This window comes from Brassica napus, chromosome C2 (genome assembly GCF_020379485.1).
Source record: "Brassica napus cultivar Da-Ae chromosome C2, Da-Ae, whole genome shotgun sequence".
Taxonomy (NCBI): domain Eukaryota; kingdom Viridiplantae; phylum Streptophyta; class Magnoliopsida; order Brassicales; family Brassicaceae; genus Brassica; species Brassica napus.
In genome coordinates, this window is record NC_063445.1 from 56,184,126 (window position 1) to 56,200,783 (window position 16,658).

General features: G+C 36.7%; 2 protein-coding genes across 6 annotated transcripts; both read right to left on the reverse strand.

Moving 5' to 3' along the window:
- Window positions 1-7,127: 7,127 nt before the first annotated feature.
- Window positions 7,128-8,887, reverse strand: LOC106353905 (protein COBRA-like). Of its 4 annotated transcripts, none has more exons than XM_048748403.1 (4): window positions 8,284-8,887; window positions 8,051-8,210; window positions 7,681-7,964; window positions 7,128-7,592 (listed from the first exon to the last, which is right to left on the reverse strand). In XM_048748403.1, the coding sequence occupies exons 3-4, from the start codon at window positions 7,763-7,765 to the stop codon at window positions 7,351-7,353; spliced, it is 327 nt and encodes a 108-aa protein (XP_048604360.1). In that variant the 5' UTR covers window positions 7,766-7,964; window positions 8,051-8,210; window positions 8,284-8,887; the 3' UTR covers window positions 7,128-7,350. The 4 variants fall into 3 exon arrangements, 3 of the variants coding, with proteins under 3 accessions (XP_048604360.1, XP_048604359.1, XP_022565173.2); XM_048748402.1 differs by having other exon boundaries at window positions 7,128-7,964; XM_022709452.2 differs by lacking the exons at window positions 8,051-8,210; window positions 8,284-8,887 and having other exon boundaries at window positions 7,681-8,040.
- Window positions 8,888-9,108: 221 nt separating this feature from the next.
- LOC106382728 (kinesin-like protein KIN-4C) lies at window positions 9,109-16,384 on the reverse strand. 2 transcript variants are annotated; one of them, XM_048748401.1, is made up of 26 exons: window positions 16,145-16,384; window positions 15,885-16,031; window positions 15,143-15,295; window positions 14,811-15,064; window positions 14,435-14,607; window positions 14,205-14,329; window positions 14,085-14,121; window positions 13,926-14,017; window positions 13,708-13,821; window positions 13,518-13,631; window positions 13,354-13,437; window positions 13,079-13,280; window positions 12,841-12,941; window positions 12,663-12,761; window positions 12,465-12,581; window positions 12,277-12,393; window positions 12,114-12,194; window positions 11,747-11,818; window positions 11,569-11,662; window positions 11,465-11,496; window positions 11,260-11,345; window positions 11,104-11,175; window positions 10,793-11,020; window positions 10,515-10,680; window positions 9,786-10,433; window positions 9,109-9,708 (listed from the first exon to the last, which is right to left on the reverse strand). In XM_048748401.1, the coding sequence occupies exons 1-26, from the start codon at window positions 16,253-16,255 to the stop codon at window positions 9,400-9,402; spliced, it is 3,828 nt and encodes a 1,275-aa protein (XP_048604358.1). In that variant the 5' UTR covers window positions 16,256-16,384; the 3' UTR covers window positions 9,109-9,399. The 2 variants fall into 2 exon arrangements, with proteins under 2 accessions (XP_048604358.1, XP_048604357.1); XM_048748400.1 differs by having other exon boundaries at window positions 10,793-11,023.
- Between the last annotated feature and the right edge of the window lie 274 nt (window positions 16,385-16,658).

Sequence of the window (16,658 nt, forward strand, 5' to 3'; positions counted from 1 at the left end):
GTAGCTAGCTGCTGTACTTGGTGCAACCCAAATGTCTGTTGTTAAAGAAACCCTTTGCTTGTTGCACTGATCAGCTGCATCAAATCTGATTTCCTCTTTGCATACAACTCAACAATATCCCTTGTTGCTGTTCTTCGTGAATGTGGCTTAGGAAGATTCACCTTGTTGCAGAAGTGCTTCCATCCCAAACCATCAACAAAGGATAGTGGCAACTCTGATATGACAAGCATCTCATTAGTAGCTTCCCTTACAACTTCATTAGAAACCCTCGCCAGCTTCAACTGAACACCATCTTCATCATCACTTTCGGCATTCAGAGTATGTTGAGTCTGAGACTGACTTTGTACCCATGTCTGATGTTCCTTGCAGATACCAAGATGCTTCTTGAGACATGAAGTGCCATTGGACGTTGCACAACGCATAACTCTACCGCAATAGTTGCAGCTGCATTTGTTCCGATTATCCTTCAGTCTTGTGTAATGATTCCAAACTGTTGACCTTGTACTTGTATTCTTCTTCTTCTTAACAGCTGCAGCTGACTTGGTCTTCCTTTTGTTTCCACTTGCAGTAACAGGACTAGTTGTCCCAAACTCATCATCGTTTCCCTGAGTTTCATCATCATCTCTGATAGCTTCACGTTGAGGTGATGAAGAATCCATCTGCAAAACAAAAACGAGATATCAACTTGAGTTCTGAATACATCAAAATCACAAAATATAAACTGCAAAGTGATTTACTCTAACTCTATTATGACACTAGAGCACAATCTAAAGTTATCAACTTGATAAAGAACACACTTCTCAAATTTCATTCTCAAGTTTCAAAACATCACAATCACAAACATCATTATCGGCTTATCACTTTAACATAAAAAAAATTAAAGAAGTAACAAGTTCAAGTTCATACCTTCGATTGATTCGTTGAAAAAGCTGAGAGAGGATATGTTTCAATTGGAGAGGGAGATGGTGAAATATAAGGGAAGGGAGAAGGGACAACATCCTTAAAGGATTCCAGTTTCTCAAGATGCATTCGAAATCGCAATCGTTGCTTAGGACTCTACGGTTTCGTTTGTTCGAGAGTCGAGAAGAAAAGTTAGAAAACATCGAGTCCCAAGAGACACGCCTAACCTAAGAACAATAATGACAGGTTGTTGGTTTGTTATTCGGTTTTTGGGTAAACCGAACGGTTCCGGGTTTTAATCCGAACCGAACCGAAATCCGAATCACAGAAATTTCAAAACCGATCGGGTTATTAGGCAAAACCGAAGCCGAACATTTTCGGGTTTTTCGGATCGGGTCGGGTCGGGTTTTGCGGATCCGGTTTATATGCCCAGGACTAATTTAAGTTGGTGTTTGAAATTAGGTTTTGTATTGTATTTTTATTATATATATTGAAAACATTTTTATAATAGTTATTGGAAAATATGTTAGTAAAAATCAAAATTTTAATATATGTATATTTTTGAATGAATTTTTGATATAAATCAATTTTAAATTATTATTTTGATTTGAATATATATATCAAGTAACATAGACCCATTACTTTTTAATATAATGTAATGGACTTCTAATTTTTTTTCTAACTTACTGTTATCCATGTTTCCAAACAATACTATTTTTTTAACTACTATCCATATTGCCAAACAATCTCAATGTGTACTTCAACTCTAATAATATAGATATCGCTGACTAACTAACTCATTTGCAAAAGATAAAAAAAATTAGGTATGATTTTTTTTTGTTGAAGTAATTATTAGGTATGACAGCATAGTAAGACCCATAAGATTCGTCTAACGATCTTAAGTGACCAATTGGTAATGTATTATTGTAGTCACACTAATCCTTGTAGGATTAGCATATAGACTGCGACAAGAGTTATTATCAAACATTAGAACTATAATTTCGTCTGAAGGTTCAACTGTTTTTTTTTGTGGTGTCGGAACAGGGAACGTGTTCCGATAAGAAGTTAACAAACAACATTCATGTCGGTCACATGATTAATAATTTTCATGTCTGACCTCTGCGTGATATATATGCACACCATAAATTGATCTGAAAGATATTTGAGCGAGTACGATTGATAATTGAATGAAATATCAAATTGTGAAAGAATTGATAACTTATCAAAGTAATCAGCTAAATTATTATTATTATTTTCTGTTTTTTGGGACGTGTTTTTTTTTGTTTTTCTCCTTTTATTGTTTGATCAGAAACAATTAAATTTCTGTACATCATATTAAAGGGTGTTCGGTAAGCAATAATTTGGCATAGACAAAATGCTCGCTCAAATCAAATGTATGTAAAAGTGTTATAGACTATATAGTATATACCAAAATTGGACCCCATTGGGTGTTGATGAGCCTTAAACATCTAAATGGATGGGTAGTACCCAAACATATTTGATTTCTCTGAATTGTTATTAACATAAGTTCGGTTCTCTCCTTAGTACGATACATGTTTGCCCTCTTAGATCAGAACTTTGGATCTTTTTCTCTTCTCATACCTTATGTTAAGTCCACATCTTAAGACCGCATATATTATATCCCACGTTGTCTTGTCAAACTTTTATGCCAATATATAGTGGACATAAACCCCATAATTTTCATTATTAATGTTTATATCGAATCATCCTTTTGTGAAATTTGAAAATGTACATTGATCGTTTAAAGCTTGTAGTTGTACGAGCATATCTCAACTAAGGACCATTTTAACATCACGCCTTGTCTTTTATGTGTGTGTGTACCACACTCAGTACATGATATTTTGTGCGCATAAGGTACGTGAACTGTTTTTTTTTTTTGTGAACAGTGAAACGAAATTCTTACTAGAGGACCGTGATCATGATACTTAGTAAACCAGCTCTTTTTTCTATAATAGGAGAGGAGAGTGATGTCATATTAAAGAGATTCAATTTCAAATGATGTAAGAGATGTATTCTCTTATTTCATACATGCCATAAATGATAAAACTACTTCCTAGAAATCCAAGCGAAGTGTTATTAATATGCATCTGTCCCAGCCAACTGCTGAGAGAGATGTGACAGACCGACGGTGTCTTGCTAATTCCCAGTTTAGAAGTGCTTCAGTTAAGCCAATTTATAGTGTGTTTAGAGTTTTCCGTTATATAAATAGACTACTACTTCCTCCGTTTCAATATAGATGATGTTTTAGGTGATTGTTTTTGTTTCACAATAGATAATGTTTTCATATATCTAGGTAACTTTAACTTTATCAAAAACTGTGTAATCAATTGTGTTTTTATTATTTTTGTTTATAATTAAATAAATTAGTTTTAAATTATATTTTAATGATTTTTTGTTCAGAAAAAATAATTTCTGAATATGTGTGCAAAGAACCAAAACTTCATCTATTATGAAACAGAGAGAGTATAATACATCTTTAACTAAAACTTCTTAAAGAGAAAAAGTTAAATTATTCTCCAATTCTGATTTTAAATGTTTATGTTTTTATTTAAAGGTCATAATAATTCCTGAATTTATACTACTTCTGACGATAAAATCTATCTCAATGAGTTATTCACAGATAATAATTTCATAACTTCTATATGTATGTTAGGTTTGGTTTAGAGCATATAGTAAGATACTTTTTCTTTTTTAATGATTGTTATTTTGAAATTTTCATCTAATGCACTACTTTTTTTTGATAAAAAAAGCAAATTAGTATTATTGATGGGATTTCTCAAACAACTATGTCGACCACAGTTATTATATAGCTTTGCCACAAGGGAAACAACGTCCCATTTTCGAAGTTAATTCTGGGATCATCAAAACTTGACACGTATTAAGAATCTAGTGGAGTTTTAAAACCATTCGACAGTGGTGACTGCGAATAAATCTTAAGTGTGTTACATCGACGTCAACTCATTTGTTAGAAAAATGACAAAAGTACTATGATTTGTTCACAAGAAAAACCAAAGAAGATCGGTTAGATATCCATGTGTGGTGTGTAAGTAGTTTATCGACGTCCATATTTGATTTACATACTTTAAAACATTTCTTGCTTTCTTTGCTTTTATGGAAGAATGGCAATTTTAGGGTTTAGGTGCAAATGTGGAATCGACAGCGCACATAAACTTTTCTAAAGCAACTTCTCACTTTGTCTTGTTTTGGATGAGATTCTCTCTGCTACACAACTAATCAAAGCCCCATTTTACGAGTCCATCATCTCTTTCTATCTTGTGTGTCGTCTTTAGTGACATTGATACCCAGTATGATTCCCAATCCAATACTTATCTTTTGAAAAAGAAAGAACAATATTTGGTTATTTTCCCAAAAAATGACTGAATTTAGTTCACTTCAAAAGAAAATATTTTCAAGAATATGCCATGAGGGTGTAAAAGACTACTAATTGATCGTGATTTTAATCATTTAACTGAAGGTTCATTAACGCTTATATACCATGAGATCTGAATTTCAAATCTATAAAAACGAATTATTAAGAATGATGTAAATCATAGAATTTTTTATAAATTTTAACATGGTGTAAGAAGAGCAGTTTTTTTTTTTTTTTTTTTTTTTGAAACACAACTTTTTCATTAACTTCAACTTGCTTGATTACAAATGATAGAGGGAATTGTCCATCCTCTTTGATTGAAAACATCAACTACAACAACATAAGATAACAAAGATAGGTCTTCAAAAGAAGAAGATGACAGCGAACTCAAGACAGTGTTTGAATGCGTCAGTGTAGCCTTCCCGGCATGGTCAGACAGCAAAGAGATAGTCACCTTAAATTGTGACGTTAACATCCAATCCGCACCTCGGAAACTCGTCGAAACGAATCCCGCTGCATCTTCAGGCCCCAAACGGACCGCTCCACAAGATAGCAAGATGGTTATAGATATGGATAAACACCTCCATAGGATTGGAGGGAGATCACTCCTTAAAAGGAGGCAAATGATGATAATGATGGTCCCGGTGAACCCACCGGTAAATGAAAATGCATGATACTCTTCGAACAAGAGAAATGATCCAGTAAGTGCAAATTCGTTTCCGTAAAAACCTTGGTGAACCCACCAAAAATTTCCAGAAAAATGGCCAAATAGACCAAGATCCCCCACTTCTTAGTGGGCTGTGAAACTGGGCTGAGAATGTTACAATTAAACACTGATGGGCTTATGAAACCCATAACTAACCTTTGTTGGCCCACCTCAGCGTAGAAGATTGAGATGACGCGCCGGTGAAACAGACGAACGGCGATGTGAACGTAACGATGTGCGGACGGCCGAGCTGAGTCCGGTGTGGGGAGGAGCGCCGGTTCCGTCCTCCGGTCCGGTGGATACGAGGTCAAGAGCCGTGGAAGAGGTCGTCTAGGGTTAAAGCTTTCACCACAGGACAGCTTCAACAAAAGACTATGGCTTGTGAGAGGTGGATTTGGTGGCAGATCTGACCGGTAAAAACCAGATCCGTAGCGACGAACGATTCTCTCCCCAAAATGGGGTTGATAATCGCCGGTGGGAAGCTCGGCGTTAGTGGTAGGCGGATATGTTGAGACACGGCGTTTGCGAAAGATGAAGGATGCGGTGGAGGAGGATGACAGGGGAACCCCCCAAGAACGGTCGGATCTGGTGACACCAAACCCGTAAATGAGCAGCCAAACGCTGTAACTTTCGACGGCAACCATTTTCCGAGAAGAAACGTCGACAGAAGTTACAGCGGTGGCCAAAGAAACTACAAACACAGAGTAAACATAGAAGAAACAAGGAGTAGAACAACCAAGAGTGAGGGAGGCTCGACGCCGGCGGTTTGAGATCCCACCGGCGTCAAGAAACGATGCTTTCAGGGTTGTCTCGATTCTCGTGTCAGAGAGGACTAGGGCGAACTCTATATAAGCTGCTTAAAAGACTACTAATTGATCGTGATTTTAATCATTTAACTGAAGGTTCATTAACGCTTATATACCATGAGATCTGAATTTCAAATCTATAAAAACGAATTATTAACAATGATGTAAATCATAGAATTTTTTATAAATTTTAACATGGTGTAAGAAGAGCAGTTAGACTGTGAACTTTGGAGGCGTAGCTAGAAGTGAATCATCATAAAGTAAGTAGAATTATTAGTTATAAATTCATTTATATACTATTTCATGATTCTTAATATCAGTCACCTTTAAAAAACTACTAACTAGCCAGTGTGACAGTGTGCAACTAATAAAGTTTCCATTAATGAGCTATATTACTCTCATTATCACTCTAGGAGTATCTCTAACAAGATTTCAAACCTTCAAATTTTTTTTTTTTTGGTTCTCCAGCAAGTCTTCAAATCTTTAAATTATGAGGTTTCTATCTCCAAACACTATTTATTTATCATTTTACGAACTATAATTTTACTAATATTAGTTTTTGTATCATTTTAATTATTAAAATCATATTTCACTTAAATCTTCTAATTTATTATATATGTATACATGTTATTCATACATAAAATATATAAATATGTAAAATTAGTTATTATATAAAGTAATATTATGTATATGGACCATTTTTAACCTTCTCTCTAAGTCGATACACTTTCTTTTAAGAAGTTAAAGATTTAATCACTTGGTGAAACTAAAATATCCATATATAAGTTAAAAATATTCTGGTTTTTATTTTAGTAGGTATATATTATTTATTTATAAAAAATCTACTTCTACTTATATTTAATGAAGTTAAGATTAAATAGAAATAGAAAAAAAATTAAAAAACTACTTGAGGTTCCTTGCTAGAATACCTCAACATCAAACTTTCAGTCACCTAAAATATAAGAGAATTTTTTGTTTTTGCACGCTTTACTGCAACCTGGGTGCAAATTTATCTCCAACAATGTTGCATTGTCCATGACTCCATGTCATTGTCATTATTTCATTCTCCACAATATTAAGCAACTTATCTCCTTTAGCTTCGAAACCTGTTTCATCTTAGTCAATCTAACAGCCTTAGAGGAGCTACACAACTTACATTCCCATTAACAAACGACCCATCAAAGTTACATCTGACCCATTTTCTTTTGCTTGTTGCTAGAATGAGTATTCTTCTCAATTTTGTATGGTCTGAAGTCTGAACACCATAGTTGGTTTATGAAATTATGATATGTAATGTCCATATAAACCATTGCGTATCACAGAGTAAACATAAATTAAAATGTACAGTATAACAGATTAACAGTAGCCTGAAAATGTATATCTGAGGTAATAACCTTTTTCGTATTCCCGACAATCTACAAAGACAGAACACAATGAAAAATAAAAACTATATAATAAATGAATAATTAAATAACGTTTACACCACTCTACCATACAAATCAAACCAGCCGGAGCCTCATAACTCTAACCGAACCGGTAATCTTAGGTTACGTGGAGAACAAGAAGAAGAGAAGAACAGGTAAGAGCACGGCTGAGAAGACAGAGAACTGTTGCCTGAAACCACCGTTAGGAAGAAAAGGGTAAGTGTCAGGAGGAGGCATGACACAATTATCTCCATTAAAGTAGATCCTACGAGGAAAAGCCCATCCTTTCTCAAACGTAAACGTTGCTTGATCCTTACGGAACAGAATCTCAGACTGCACATTCCCAAAAGGCCCTGCCGTATCATCTACAAAAGAAAAAACACAAAAAGAAACAATCTTCATGATCACCCACAGAGAGGGGAGAGAGAGAACAATAGAGTGAGTTAGTTTTACTTAGTCCAGCGTAAGGAGTGAGAGATTTGTAGTTGAAGCTGAAGATCTGAGGGATGTTGTCTAGGTTTGGATGTTGAGCTACCATGTTCCACTGCGAGTAGTTTAAACGGTAGTTGAAGTTTGTGATTGTGATCTTCACTCGCCACTACTCTTTAAAGTTCTGCTTCACGTGCCAATGGACTCTGATGGGACACAAGTGCCTCGTGCACTGCACCAGTGGCGGTAAAACCGTTCCTTTCTTAGTCGGTGGTGAGACAACAGACGCCAAGTGCGGTGTATCCGGGCTGGCGTCACCAAAAGAAGAGACAAAGTTTGAGACTTTATGATTGAAAACAGAACCAGAAGACACAAAGGTTGAAACTTTACTCACTCAAGACAGGCACCAGACTCTGTTTTGTTGTTTTGGCATCCACAAGTGCAAGTAGGACATCCAACAATAGTCTTATTGTAGAAAGAAGACAAAGAGACGCAGCAAGTTGGAGTTCTTTGAGCAAGGAACTGTGAGTATGTGCATGTAATATTCCTTTGTACTTTGAACATTAAACACATGATAATTAGCAATAAGGACATAGACTAATGGTACCAAAAAACATTTGAGCTTACCTTGTTCGGTTGTTTGTGCGCCGACCATACTCCATATGACTTCCTTCTTTGCCCATTTCCAACCTAATGTCCATCCAGGAGATGGAATGTGTCTGTATTTCTGGAAGTTGAACATGGTAACAACAGCCTAGACCGAACTGAATTAAACAGTTTAATGAATCTAAACCAATAAGCAAGGATGATTTTTTTTGTTCTTTGGTTATTGAACTTACAACATAGCGATCAGGAGTCCAGCTCATGACATCCCACTTCATTATAATGTTGCCTTCTGGATCAAGCGCATCATATGCTTCTGCCAAAAATGGTTCAAGAATCAAATATTAGAACTGATCTAGATCTGCTCAACTCGTAACTATTAGTTTGAAGAAACCAGAAACAGAACAAACTGTCTACAGAACTAAGGGAACAACTCAGAAAAGTATGCACATCAAGTTTTGTACTTTACAGAAAGTTTCTATTTTTTGGATCAAAGACTTGTAGCTTTGTTCTGTTTCCTGACATAATTGAAGTCAAATTATTTATATGTTGATTTTAAGATGTTGACTGCTAAACATATATAATTTTTTTTTTTTAAATTGCATTAGTTAATGTTTTCAATAATATTTAACAGAGTGAAAAAAATTATACTTGAGAAATATTAATTTTTTTATAAAAAATAAACTTTTATGTAAAGATAAATAAAATGATAAGATCTAAAAATATAAAAGCCTATATATAATTATATAACTAAAAAGGTTTATATATTATTAAATATCGATTATTTTGTAAAAAATAGATTTCTATGTAAACATAGACAAAATTATGACGTCTGAAATAATGAAAATCTAAGATAAGTTTTCTTGTATTACTTTTGTTCAAAACTCTGAACCAAAATGTATGTAGGTCAAACACAAGAATTTCTTGAATTACATATCAAGTTTATGTTTCATCAGAAATTAGTTTAATACCAGAAGATATTAGGGAAGACGACAGCTTAAAGAGGGAACATAACCTATTGACAGTGTTTTATGGTGTAGTAGGCGGAGAGAAAATGATGTATGTGGGTCTTAAGCAAAATACCTAAAATAAAGATAACAACATTCCCTTGTTCCTCAAGCAACGTCTCTTGTTTCCTAGTTAGATCCGGCGGCTAGTGTGGTTCTCCTTTTCATCTGAAGTTATACTTCCACTTGCCCTATCACTATTACTGACTGATTCTCCTACTACACTTTGGTCCGCATTTCTTTCCCTCAGCAAGTTGCTGCCGTTAGAAGACACTGACGTCATCGCCCTCGGTAGCTTCAGTTTCATACCGTTTGCTTCATCCAAAACCACCGGATGAGCTTCCTCCTGAGATGAGGTTGGTGGTGGTGGGTCCACAACAATCTGAAGGACAGGCTTCTTCAGTGTCTTTCTTTGGTATGGCTTTGGCACATTGGACTTACCCTGAAAACGAAATTTGATCAATTTAAGATACATATCTCATCACACAGATAGATAAAGTATCAAATATAGAAACTTACCGTAGTGTTTCCTATGTCTGACAGAGGTTTTCTTCTTCCTTTGGCTCCTTCGTTACCATTAGTCTCATCCACTGACTTGTCAGCAAGAGCGGTTCGAAGCAGCAAAGCTCCACGTGAAGCAAGAGCTTGTTGTTGGTGTTCTCTGTCCTCTTCATTAAATTCCGAGGTGGAGATGTTCTGCTCTCCGCTTGTGTTTCTGTTGGAGCACTTGAGAGAAGAGCATCCACATGATGGGCCACAATACCCGTTTACAGCTAGGCACTGACACTTCATCGTCTTGCAAGAGGACTTCCTCGTACAAGTGCAACAAACACCAAACGGTGTCATGGGTTTCACTTCCTCATCAGTGTCCAACTTCTCTTCAAATGAACGCCTCAGCATCACGCTAGAGCTCCCTCTTCCCAGTTTGGAGTACCGTCTCCTGTTCTGCTTGATCACTGATTCTTGTTCGGAATCACGCTCTGATTCCTGCTCAGGTTTCCACTCGTCGTCAAAATCAGGATCATCCCGTTCATGCTCGGACTCTTCAGAATCCGAGCATGTGTCCATGTCCTCATTAACCAGAACCGAGTTTCTAACTTCAGGATTTTTCAACTCGTGCTCCCTGTCTAGACTCTCCTGTGCAGCCCATTTCTCCAATGCAGAGGCCTGTGTAACAGAGCAACCAATTCAAATCGATAGCTAAAAAGGATAAGACATCAACAATAGTAGAAGATGTTTCCTACTAACCTGTGCCTTCACCTGTTCCAGGAGTTCTTCTTTTTGGAACTCCAAGTGTCTAACAAAACTACTAAACTTTACTATTTTTTCTTTCAGGTCTCTGATAAGGATGTCTTTATCTCTGCAGTCCACGTCCTTGTCTCTGCAGGCCACATCTTTATCCCGAACTAAACACCTTTTAAATTAAACAATGGACAGAAACAAGAATATAGAATGAGTTAGGAATCATATTTTGATATTAAAAAGCAAAAAAAAAAAAAGCTTCAGTCATCAAGTGAGTTTTTTACCTTGCACTTGATGCCAAATTGAACAGATAGTTCATGATATTCTTGGCGTCACCTAATGTTCGGACTTGGTTCCACCTTCCTCTTCCACCAAACACACGCTCCCGTTCCTCTGCTTCGGATAATTGCGATGCCATGGAGACGAGTGTGCTTGAAGAGGTCGCAAGCATATTCTCCAGAGCGAAAATCCTCGAGTTTCTTGCACCGGGAGACATGGTATCGCCATGAACGCTGCTTTGGTTACAGAAGACAAACTGTTTAGTATTTTTTTTTTAATTATGAATTGGTACTGGTTTATGCACAAGATCACTCACCTTATCTTGGCATTCTTGAGCAACTCGTTTTCTTCTCTTAGCATTGCAACTTCCTTCGCCATTCTTGCTCTCCTGACAGGATTAATTTGAGAAATATTAGTAGGAAGAGTTCATAGAATTAGGCCATAGAAACAAACACAATAATAAATCACGTACTCCTCCGTTTGCCTTTCGTATTCAGAACGCACTTCGTGAACCCGAACCGTGACTTCAATCTCATGCTCGATTGCTTGCATCAGTGCCTGCAAATAAATCATTAGAAAGTTGCCTTCAAAGCAAACACCAATCACCAAACTCTCCAGATCTAGTCAGTAACTGGAAAAAACAAAGAATCGGTATTATTATATTTGGTGGGTGTTACCTGAGTTCCTGGACCATTCACACCTGTACCACCTGCATATATAGTAGGATACTGAGTTAGTCATTTATACCAACAAAGAAAGAAGTTATCATACTGATACTCACTTAATGTCTCGCGTGAAGACGCCTTTCGAGTTTCTAAAAGCTCTTTAAGTCTTTTTGTCGCCTGAGATGCTTCTTCTGTCTTTCTTTGCAAAACCTGTTACAACCACAAGTTTGAGCAGCCATGATGATAGGAAAGATTGAGACCATTGGTCTAGAAGTGTATACAAAAGGTGCTCACCAGCTTCTGTTTGTGATTCAAAGCGACGAGTTTGTGCATCTCATACTTATTTCTCCTTTCCTCTTTTTTGAGCTGTTAAAATTTTAAAATACAGTATAATGAGTGGGCAGAGATTTCTGAATAACTAAGTCAAAATTTCTTCCAAACTACTCCGAGACTTTCTACAAGCACATCTCATATTTGAATAGTGACTGAGAACATGACATTTGTCTAACTTATTCGCTAGTGGAGCACTTTATATAAGTCAAGTCATTTTCGAATAAAAGTGACTAATGATAGAGACATGACACTTGTTCACTAAAGGAGCAAGACAGACGGCCTCAAGTCATCAAGAGGATTCTTAATTAGCCACAAGTTTCAAATATACCTGCATGACTTCCTTCTCTCTTGAAGCCTTCCAAGCCCTGAATTGTTCCGACTCTTGCTTAATTTTTTGCTGCAGTTGCACCTGAAAAGTACAATCAAAGCAGATAAGTTACACAACTGAATATATATGCGCATAAATCGAGATCACGGGAAAAACAAAACACCTTCTGAGACTTAATTCTGTGTATATCATCTTGCAGTTTTCTTGCTGCGTCGTCACTTTTTTGCTTTTGCCTCAACAGTTGAGATTGTCCATCTTGTTTCTTTTTCAACTCAGAAACCTAAAGAGACAATGCATCATGAAAAGTCATATGTAGATTACGAGTATAGCTGGAAGAAAAAAAGGCGTTACCTGAGTTTCAAGCATGTTCAGTTTCTGAAGATACGAGTCCTTCAATTTCTGGGCACCACCATCCCCTGGGGCAGATGGTATACTAGCAAGGTTCTGTCTCAAACCTTCAATTTCTCTCTGCCAATGTAAATTTCATTAAATTAAGTCCACAAAATTCCATCAAATTAAAATATAAACCACAGACACTGTGACACTAACCTGCAACGCTCTTTTTTCCTGTTCAAGCTCGTGAACCTTTTTCTCGTAATGTTTTTTGAGAACAGACGTACCAGCATTCGAATGACTCTTCATTTCAGCCTTCATGAATACAATTGAAGTTTATATCCATGCAATATTTAGGTAAAAGATGAGAGCAATCAAAAAATGAAAATAGTACCTCCTTTTCTTGAAGCCTCTTATCCAATTCTTTAAGCTCCATGTCCAATTTTTCTTGAACTGAGCAATGTTCAAGTTCCTTTTCTTGAAACTCGCTTTCATCTGCATACATGGAAAATCTGCTCAAACAGTATACTTATAACGCAAATCATATCCTCTAATTAAACCAGGAAAAGAGTTGTCCAACTAATCAGAAAATTTGTGTTTAAAGTCTAAGAATTAGCATCTCAAGTACTGACCTATGACGTCGATCACTGAGTCTTCACAATCCGCCAACTCGTTAGATGAGGGGAACAAAACGTTACTTGAGCGGGGTCCATCGTCAAAGGGATCAATAGAATCACTATACTGGCAATTAGTGGGATTCAAGTTTTTGAAGTGTAACAGCTCTCCTTCTAACTCTTGAATTTTTGAAACATAGTTGTTGATCAAACCAGCATCCTGGAAGATTTAACACTTTAGCAAAAAAGATCTTTGGTCACAGACTTAAAGTAAGGAATTAAGGAGATCACACCTCATTTTGGCTTGTTTCAATCTCATCCAAGGATTTACCACTGCGTACAGATTCAATTGTCAATATAAGCTTGTCCTTTTCAACCTACATGGATGAGACAAAGTGTTAAGTGCTAGATCCCATAAGAGTTGATCCAATCAAACACAATGAGAATAGAAGAAAACCTGAGCATCATAAGCACGCTTTGATAAATGCTCACAGGTAACTCTCCGTTCTTTAAGCTCATTTTGTAGCTCACGGTTGCTTGCCTCAAGCAGCGTTACTTTATGCTTGAGCATCTAACATTTATAAAAGTTTATTAAAACTATGTCACAAGCATTAATTGTATATGTTTGTCTTAGTTCTGATTGATACCTGGAGCTCATCAAAAGCACCACTGTCACCTCGATAGAACAAGAGTTCTGTCTGCAGCTGCTCGATTTGACTCCGCATTTTCTGCATCTGTGCGGCTCCTGGGTCTCGATTGATCTAAACATAGCGAGAAATGAAAATTTAGTAAGGTCCTACAAAATTAAAATGGAATAGAAACATCAAACGTGTATACATACAAGCAAGAACTGTAATATTCATACCACTGCTTTGTTTTGTATGTTACGTGCACGGTTTGCATATTTCAAAGTATTTAGGGTCTCCTCAGCATTTGTATCAGCTGGACTCACACATGCTGGATGATAAAATGTTAGATTAGAGTTAATGTCTGAATACAAAACTAATACATGTAGAAACCATACCGATCATCACCGTTTTGCTATTGCCACCAAGAGAATCCTAAATTACAGACAATTGTAGGTTAAACACACAAGCAGTTATAATTCAACTAACAAGGTTTAGAACAACAGAAAAAAAATAACCTGAAGCAAACGCGTTAGCTTGCTGTCACGGTAAGGAACATGGCCTCCTTCCTTTCTCTTTCTCTCATCTCCTAATGCACTGATTACATTTCCTAGCGCCAATAAACCTTTGTTGATGTGAATGCCTGTTCAAACATAGAGAAAAGACATTTCAGTTTAAACATTCTTCTCTTTTTACTAAACCAAAGAGAACAATATGGAACATAAAGACAGATGTGATATCAGGCAACCTTCTTTCAAGCGCATTCCATCTGCTCCTGTTCTTTTTGCACGCTCTGATCCAGCTAGATCAACCAAGTGAAGTTTTGCACATAGTATATCTTCACCACCACCTTCAGTCGTTCCTAAAGAACTGGAAAATTTCTTCTGTTCAAGAGTGATCGTGAAGATTGCATGGGACCGACTAAAAAGCAAGAGAGAAACATCACGTTAGCATATACATTCTTTCAAACTATACCTTTTTAATATTGGTTTTACAGATTTTATCTAATACTGAGATGTCATCTTTATTCAAAAGCAATCATAATTCTACGGAAAGGATCCAGCACACTGTTCTATATAGTATTAAGCCAGTATGAAGGTAACCAATTCACATCATAGACTCACCTTGATTGGCTATTCATGTTTGTGCAGGCAGTAGCACGGCAAAGAGAGCCCTTTGCTAGATAAGAACCCATCTCCTCCTTTGTCTTCACTTCTGCTTCAGTAACACCAGCCAAAGTGATTCCTCCACTGGCAGTTTCTCTTATCTGAATGGGAGCTCTAGAGAGGGCAACGTTCTTGGCATGAACCCCACCATCGTTTCTTAGGAGGGGTGGTGAGTTCGAGTCAAGCAGATCAAAAACGTCTTCCTTAAAAATCTGCGCTTTAACAGATGCAAGTATTAGAATTTAGAATCAAAGCATACAGATAACAGGAAGCTCAATGGATGCAGTTACCTCAATAAAAGACACACGTATGAGAAGTTCGGTTGAGTCTTTGGTTGCTTCCGCTTTTGTAAATATATCTTCCATCACTCTTGGTATAATACCACCACTAGTTCCATCTCCACCGTAATTAGTACCCATGGTATACGTTTTACCTGAACCAGTCTTTCAATAACAACAAACAAAAACACAATCAAACCGATGAAACAAACCTAAAGAGCATCATGTAGCTCTAAAACTCAAACCTTTTAAAACTCAAATCTAACCCAAATAACATCATGTAGCTCTTAAAATCAAACCTTTTAAAACTCAAATGTTACTTTAAAACAACATGTCGATACTCAAGCCTTTTAAAACTCAAATCAGACAATGTATCTCTAAAACTCAAACTTTTTAAAACTCAAATCAAACCTAAAAACATCATGTAGCTCTAAAAATCAAACCTTTTAAAATTCAGATCAAACCTAAAGAACATCATGTAGCTCTAAAACTCAAATCCTTTAAAACTGAAATCAAACCTTAAATCGTCATGTAGCTCTAAAACTCGAATCTAAACTAAAGAACATCATGTAGCTCTAAAACTCAAATATAACCTAAAGAATATCATGTAGCTCTAAAACTCAAACCTTTTGAACTCAAGTCAAATCCAAAAACGTCATATACCTCTAAAACTCAAACCTTTAAAAACTCAAATCAAACCTAAAGAACATCATATAGCTCGAAAAATCAAACCTTTTAAAGCTCAAATCCTAACCTGACCGTAAGCGAGAACGGTGGCATTGTATCCATTGAATAAAGCATCCACAAGTGGAGCAACACAGTGATCATAAATCTCCAAAGAAGGGTAACCACCACTGCCAAAGACGAAATCATACGTGAACGTGTGTGACCCTATATGCACCTGTCCAATCCACAAATTGAAAAAACCCTTTTAACTCATAACACACAAACCCTAATTTTTCTCTAAAACCCCCAAATGTTATAATCGAATCACACATTGCGATTAAAGTGTACCTGTGGCTCGTTGGGAGAGACTGTGATGCAATCGGTGCATCCGTTAAGAAGCTCCGGCGTGATTAACGGACGGACGTTGACGGCGACCCTGACGCACTCCGTGGCCTCCATCTCCTCCGACTAACGGAGCGGAAACCCCAGAAAAGCCCCTTGTTACGGATCCAATCGAGGAACGGAGAGCTGTGGGGAGAAGAGAGAATTCAAATTTTGGAGAGAGAGAGAGAGAGAGAGAGAGAGAGAGAGAGTGGGAGAGGACATTAAAATGATATCGTTGTTTCGGCTCGAGTTTCAAATTCAAAGTTTCTTTGCGCACGTGACTATCACACGTGTGGACTAGAAACTAAAGGCCCGTTATTTTGCATTTGTTCCTCGTAAGCCCATTGGGCCTAGTTCAATTTTTTTCCGAATATTAATGTAAATATTGATTCGTTTTTATTTGAAATCTTTTTTTAGTTAACCATAAAACTGAGTACGGTTCACTACTGTTAAATACGTGACATGTATCTTTTCATCT

What these genes read in the sequence shown, in the direction of transcription:
- LOC106353905 (XM_048748402.1), bottom strand. Translation starts at nt 8,398, where the DNA reads ATGTTCAACTTCCAGAAATACAGACACATTCCATCTCCTGGATGGACA. An exon ending in CGCACAAACAACCGAACAAG is followed by an intron (nt 8,211 to 8,283) that starts GTAAGCTCAAAT and finishes TAATGTTCAAAG; the next exon opens with TACAAAGGAATATTACATGC. An exon ending in GAGTCTGGTGCCTGTCTTGA is followed by an intron (nt 7,965 to 8,050) that starts GTGAGTAAAGTT and finishes TGGTGACGCCAG; the next exon opens with CCCGGATACACCGCACTTGG.
- LOC106382728 (XM_048748400.1), bottom strand. Translation starts at nt 16,255, where the DNA reads ATGGAGGCCACGGAGTGCGTCAGGGTCGCCGTCAACGTCCGTCCGTTA. An exon ending in AGAGGCTTCAAGAAAAGGAG is followed by an intron (nt 12,762 to 12,840) that starts GTACTATTTTCA and finishes GTATTCATGAAG; the next exon opens with GCTGAAATGAAGAGTCATTC. An exon ending in TGAACATGCTTGAAACTCAG is followed by an intron (nt 12,394 to 12,464) that starts GTAACGCCTTTT and finishes TTGTCTCTTTAG; the next exon opens with GTTTCTGAGTTGAAAAAGAA.